Raw genomic sequence first — 6,412 nt, 5'->3', positions numbered from 1 at the left:
TTTATAATCAATCCTCCAGCCCAGCCAACCCAATCATTCCGAACCCGCGATTCCTATCCCATCACCCCACCCCCACCGCACCGCCACGCGCCCCGCGTGTTCTCTTCGCGGCTTTTCCCCTGCTCTTCCTCCTCCTCCTCGGGGTCCCAACGGCCGGCGAGGCCAAGAATTCTCTGCCCTGCCCTGCCCTGGCCCTGGCACGATCCTCGCCCGGTCCGAGTGACGGCCTGCTGGCCCCTCCGGCGGTTGATGATGTCATGTGGCCCCTCTGCTTCATCTCGGACAGGCTGTTCAAGGTGCCGGGAGACGACGGCGGCGACGGCGACGGCCCGGGCGCGCCGCTGCCCCCCGACGGCCGAATCCCGCTAGCACGCCGATCCTACTTCATCGATGTCAGTCCCCCCTCTCGCCTCTCTTTGTTGCTTTATCATATCATCACTGTCTCGCGACCCCCGTGTAGTACATGTAGCGATTCTTGAATCGCCGCGCGGCATTCAGTCCGACTATCTCCCTGTGCCGGCTTCGATTGACATTGTTTCGGTTGCTTTTCTGGTGCTTCCAGGTCCCTCACGTGCAGCAGGCCTTCACCTGGGACTGCGGCCTCGCTTGCGTGCTCATGGTGCTCAGGACCCTGGGACTTGATTGCTGCCACGGCATTGCCGAACTCGAGAAGCTCTGCCGCACCACAAGGTATCCCATTTAGCAGTTGAAATTTTGGGTTCATTAAGAAACTAGCTGCGCCGTACTGCTTGAATTCTTGTTTGAGCCAGTGGCGGTGCTACCTGGAGGAATATTAATTTAGCCGTGCCGTAGTACTTGGAGTTGTTTTATGAACATAGTAGTGTGTTTAAATGCCAAGCACAAAGCTAACAATAATTGTTGGGTTGTTGTGGAATCAGTGTTGTCTAAAAAGTGGGGTGCATCCGGCAGCTAACTGTTATAGACAGACAAAACACATGAGTTGCTTTGCGGAGGAAAAAAAAGGTACTGTCACACTATGAAGGTTTATCTAGAAGGGCCAGGGTATCCTTATTAAAGTCTGAACTAGTAAATGGTTGGTTACTAAGCCATCCATCAAGCTACAAATATTACTATAGATAGAGTATTTGATCAGCTAAACATGAAATCGGTGATGTATTCGTTCTTTGAAACGTAATATTACCCATAGAACTATATTGATAATCAAACCTGCATTCTTAAAGATGGGAACCAGATTCGGTGCTCTGCTGTCATGTACTAGCACCGAACTATCTGTCCCAGTTTTATAGGTTTATCCCCCAGTAATGTACAACAGGATTTTTTTTTCAATAGAAAGTGCTCAACATGATTGCATGAGCTATATTATTTGTTTGTCGGATGTTACCTGGAGCGGAGCTGTGATAGGTTTTGTTGCTGCACGGAGATACTAACCACCTTCTTAAGCATAAGCTAATAAAACATTTTAAGAGTACAATTTTTTAAATAATAAACAGCACAGTAGTAGGTATATTGTGCACATCCAAATAGAATTTGTTTCTAGCAAGTACACTCAAACAAAATGTTAACGCACAGCCCTGTCACAGGTTAGCTGAACTGATTATTTGAATTCTCAAATTTCATACCATGGTAAATTGGTAATACTAACATTTTTGGGTTATTTTTGCAGCGTCTGGACAGTCGACTTAGCATATCTGTTACACAAGTTTTCAGTTAATTTTTCGTTCTTTACTGTGACTATCGGAGCAAATCCGCAGTATTCTGCAGAAACCTTTTATAGGGTAGGTATTGCAACTTGCTGCTGTAGTGATTCTTCTGATATTTGCTTTAATAATGTTTTCAAAATTATCAATGTGATAGGAGCAATTGCAAGAAGACATTGACCGAGTGGATGAGCTGTTTGGCAAAGCATTTGATGCTGGAATCAGTATTCAAGTACGCTCACAACACACATCACAAGATTATTTATTCCATTTACTTCTTGTATTGGTTTTAAGTTTTTGCAATTTATGGTTTTTCTCAGTGCAGATCCATCAGTGCGTATGATATTGCTTTTCTACTTTTATCCGGACACTGCATTGCAATTGCACTAGTGGATAAATCAAAGTTAAAGTAAGATTCTTCTATGCCTACTAGGAATATTTACCCTTGTAGTTTCGCTTCTTACTAATAACAAACTTTTTATATTTGGCTCTGCATTTGGAATCATCACTGGGGTAGGATGTTCCTTAAGCAGTAAATCTAATAAGTAGTTTTCGTCGATACTTGACCATTTCTGTATGACTTATGGATTCAAATCCAACTCTGACATCACTTGAATATTCCCACCTTTTTTATTAACTACCGTCAGACGACTGTCAATTTAACATCTTCTGCAATGGTGGCACATTATATGGTAATAGGTGATTAGGCAGTTAAACAGTACAAATGATCAGCAGCGGTATTTTTTATGGCTGTATCCATGTATGTCTCTGCAAATTGCTTCATCCTAAAATTGAAAGAGAAAAATTACGGTCAATCCAACATTATCTGAAACGTTCATTGACATGAAATTATAACTGAACTTTTGGATGCAGTTCCTCTTGGATGAATGATGTACATGATATGCAACAGTTTGATGAAGATTCAGATTACATGGGTTAGTCAATATTTCCCTTTCTTTTAGACATTTACCTTTTGTTTCTGTAAGGAGTATTTTCCAGAACATGAACCAAAACCAGTGCGTTCTATTTTAGTTTCCATAGTCTTCATTGTCTGCTTATATAATTTATCAATCTCGTACTGTTTTAAGACCTGTAGTAACCCGAAACTTCTACTAATCAGCCTGTAACTTTAATAGTTCAACTACTGCTAACATGTATATATGGAGCTAAATTTATTTCAGAATTAAATATCGTTGGATCTATAGAAATGCCTGCTTGCCGTGATATAAATTAGCACACTATATCCATGCCAATTGGCGACCCAAATCTCTTGTTTTCTTGCCTGTTAGAAATATGGAACTAAAATTTCTTGTTGAGTATGTATTTGGCATTCCTATGTTCAATGCACAGCTATAAGCATCACTGACAGTGCCTATATCGCTAGGACCCAGGGCCAAAGGCACTTACAGAAATTCATGGAATTATGAATTCGCTTATTACTTATTATTACAAAGAAATGATGGCTACACATAAGATCTTACCTGTTATGGATGACCCTACTTTTTAAGAGCTTAAGGTTAATTAAGGGATACGTCCAGTTGCTAAGTTGTAGTTCCTGTCAATGTAATAAACCTGGTGAATATTGTTCCCCTTTGCAGGGCATTATGTTGTAATATGTGGCTATGATGCTGATGCTTGCGAGTTTGAGATAAGGGATCCAGCCAGTTCTAGGTACCTTGTATTCTTGGTTCCTAAATCTTTTCTTTTGTGGGCATCTTACACATAAATATGAATAATCTGTGTGCCACTTAAGTATGGATATCACTTGTTGTCTTCTCCATAGATGTAAGTTCTGCAAAGTATGTTAATCAGTTGTCTCACAACAACACGAATGTTGTGTAAACTAAGGATAATACCCTGCTTTGAGCTAATATTGTCTTTAATGGCGGCCTGGGCCTGATTAGCAAATAACATCAGCCAAATTTCAACATGAAAGCTATATCTTCATTGTTCTCCGCTTGAACTTTATATGCACGGCGGACTCTTAACTTAATTTTCTTTTATTCTTCCAGAAAGCGTGAAATGGTGCCCATGAAAAGCTTAGATGAGGCCCGCAAATCGTTCGGGACTGATGAGGACATTCTTTTGGTAGGATATGTTTTTAACCTGAGATTTAGTTCTTGTTATGCTCTTATGATTTGCGTCTCGCCAGCTTTGGTCTGTTGCATAATTTGACACTCCTTGCTCTGTTTGTTTGAGCCCTACCGTATGTTTCTACATTCAGGGACGCGGTTTTCGAAGGCAACCGTGATTTTTAGCACTGATTTGGCAGTGATGCATTGCAGGTGTCCTTAACTGGAAAAAATGGGACGAAGCTGTCGCGTAAACTCCCGGTCGGCTCTCCATAGACTGCTCACCAGCCTCCAGTCTCTCCTTGTGTATACTCTGTACATGCCCTTGTAGTTATGCTTACCACCTGTCCAAGTTCGGTATGTAGTTTGAGAAGGTTCTTACAGCCGATAGGAACAGTGTCTAGTGAAGATAGAAGAACATGCTTATGAGTTCAGGTATCACCTCACTGAAGCTTCTGCAACCTGCGTGGCGGCGGCAACAATGCTGCTCGGCACAAACTGCTTCCGTAAACAGGAACCGCCTCCGCTTCGAGCTCGAGCACTAGTTTCGCACCATCATAGCCGGGCAGAGATGTAGCATATGTACAGATATATCCACGAATAAAATGGTGGCCTCGGCGTGCCATATATTAGTATCCCATTTCAATCATTTCTGGTACCTGAACCACGATCTCATTCTTGTCTGTTGTAAGCCCACCTTTTCTTTCACTGTTCGGCAGCTCGCCACATATGGGATGCCACCGATCTCCACCCATGCTCAAACCCCTTCGCGGATCTTTGGACGTCTCATGGGCACTCGAGCCTTCCTGAGTCGGTGTGGCCTTTTATTCTTTTTCTTATCATCTGAAAATTTTGGGACGCTCGAAATGCTAAAACCTTCAGAAATTTAGATGTCTCCCCCTGATGTAATCAGGGGTATCATTCTCACCGCCTTAAGAAGGTGGAGGACAAAGTTCACGCCGGCTTGTGGCGGGACTACTTTACTTCTCCCCTTGGGGTCTAGTTTGTAACAAAATACTTTTGAAATATATTAAGGTGGAGAGTCTTCCTCCCTTGACAGTTAAAAAAAAAAGTCCAAGCGGCCAAGCAGGCGACCTATAAATTGATGTTTGATACTGTACTAGACTACCAGTATTGCAGTATATGGACTGCAATGCCGGCCGCCGGCAGCGGCGTCGCCGTCGACTGTCGTACGCTTGAAGCGACGCACGCAGTGCGATTTGGACTCGCGTTGGCTGAGCGGTCGTTGCTCGTTCGCCAGTGTTAGGCTGTTAGGTCGCACCAACCGCACCTGACTGACCGACCGAATGCTCATTGCTTTCAGGCGGTTGGGCCGGGGAGGAAATAGCATCGGAGCTGGTGATCCGGGAACACCCCTCTCACTGTCAGTGATCGGTCGCGTTGGTTGGGAGGATTCATTTGTTTGACATGTATATACACCGTGCGAAAATGCGTCCCAATCAGTTGTCGCTCAGCTCCAGCAGATACCAAGAGCACTTCGCTTTCCCCGTGCTGTTCGTTCACCTGTCAAGGGAAGTTCAGAGACTTGAATCACACGCACCTCACAAGTAGGGTCGAGTGAAGTGACCAAAAGCGTTGCGTAGATTGGCGATTTTTCTTAACTGTTTCTTGCGTAATTGCTCGTCCATGGTGCAAAGCGTAGTCTGGAAGTTAACACCGGTGGTTTTTCAACTGTACTAGTATCTTTGATCGGAAGTAGGGAGGAGATTCAGAGGCTTGGATCGCACGTACTTCAGAAGTGGGGTCGAGTGACCAAAAACGTTGCGTGAATTTGGCGATCTTTCTTAACTGTTTCATGAGTGATTGCTCCTTCATGGTGCCAAACGTAGTCTCGAAGTAAACGGGTCGTTTTCCTCACTGTGTCTTTGATCAATCATCGGTCTTCTTCGAGAGAGCCGCTGCAGGAGAGAAAGAATTCCTTTTGAAAAGGGTAACCAATCTCATCAGCAGAGACCAGGTGCGCAGGGCAGCTCACATTCCGGCACAAGAAAAGCACCAGCTTTCTAGCTGCACGAAGGAGAAGGATATGAAGATAAGAACCAAGTTTCTGGCAGGCCGTTTATATCTTCCACGGGTCAATTACCCTATGATGGGCTATAGCCCTAGCCCAGTCCCAGTCACCACGGAGTATTCCGACCTCGCGATAGTGGCTACCCAATCAAGCCCAAACTCAAAACCCTGGAAAGCAAAATTCGACCTCTCCCAGCTTCACATCCTCCCATTCTCACTCAAGTCAGTCCCGGCCTGTAAATAAATCTGAAGCTGAATGATGACATGTCGCAAGAGCACGTACTGTGTTTACTGTTCAGGAGCAGGAAACGTCGATGTTGATCGAGAGCGCGATTCGTTGGTTAACCACCGTAGACGTCGCCTTTTTTCGGTCGATATCTCGGTGCGTGTCTCCGGTGTAGCTTTGTGCCGGTGACGCGACGTGATGTGGACCGTGCTGGACGTGCGGTGGTCGTGGCGACGTACGCACGCACGCACGGGCACGGCCACGTCCGGGCGTCGTCCAATGGCGGCGGGGCTCCGGTGGTGCGCCGCCCCTTCCGGTCGCGATCGATTCTACGGTGGCTTCTTTTCGCGGCCTGCGGCGTCGCATCGCGTCAGCCCTTTTTCCGTACACGCGCGCGCGCGCAT

At 45.2% G+C, this 6,412-nt stretch overlaps 1 protein-coding gene across 1 annotated transcript; it reads left to right on the top strand.

Annotated features, from left to right (window-relative positions):
• The first annotated feature begins 6 nt into the window (after positions 1 to 6).
• LOC119346832 (guanylyl cyclase 1-like) lies at positions 7 to 4,415 on the top strand. Its single transcript, XM_037615965.1, has 9 exons — positions 7 to 392; positions 563 to 690; positions 1,646 to 1,757; positions 1,837 to 1,911; positions 2,000 to 2,088; positions 2,553 to 2,614; positions 3,278 to 3,350; positions 3,692 to 3,767; positions 3,965 to 4,415. The coding sequence occupies exons 1-9, from the start codon at positions 258 to 260 to the stop codon at positions 4,025 to 4,027; spliced, it is 813 nt and encodes a 270-aa protein (XP_037471862.1). The 5' UTR covers positions 7 to 257; the 3' UTR covers positions 4,028 to 4,415.
• The last annotated feature ends 1,997 nt before the right edge of the window (positions 4,416 to 6,412 follow it).

Source organism: Triticum dicoccoides, chromosome 1B (assembly GCF_002162155.2).
Source record: "Triticum dicoccoides isolate Atlit2015 ecotype Zavitan chromosome 1B, WEW_v2.0, whole genome shotgun sequence".
Taxonomy (NCBI): Eukaryota; Viridiplantae; Streptophyta; class Magnoliopsida; order Poales; family Poaceae; genus Triticum; species Triticum dicoccoides.
The sequence above is the reverse complement of the archived record's forward strand: the minus strand, read 5'-3'. Positions and strand labels throughout refer to the sequence as shown.

Coding starts and splice junctions, on each gene's coding strand:
- LOC119346832 (XM_037615965.1), top strand. CDS start 258: ATGTGGCCCCTCTGCTTCATCTCGGACAGGCTGTTCAAGGTGCCGGGA. Junction 393..562: donor GCCGATCCTACTTCATCGAT/GTCAGTCCCCCC, acceptor TGGTGCTTCCAG/GTCCCTCACGTGCAGCAGGC. Junction 3,351..3,691: donor AGGGATCCAGCCAGTTCTAG/GTACCTTGTATT, acceptor TTATTCTTCCAG/AAAGCGTGAAATGGTGCCCA.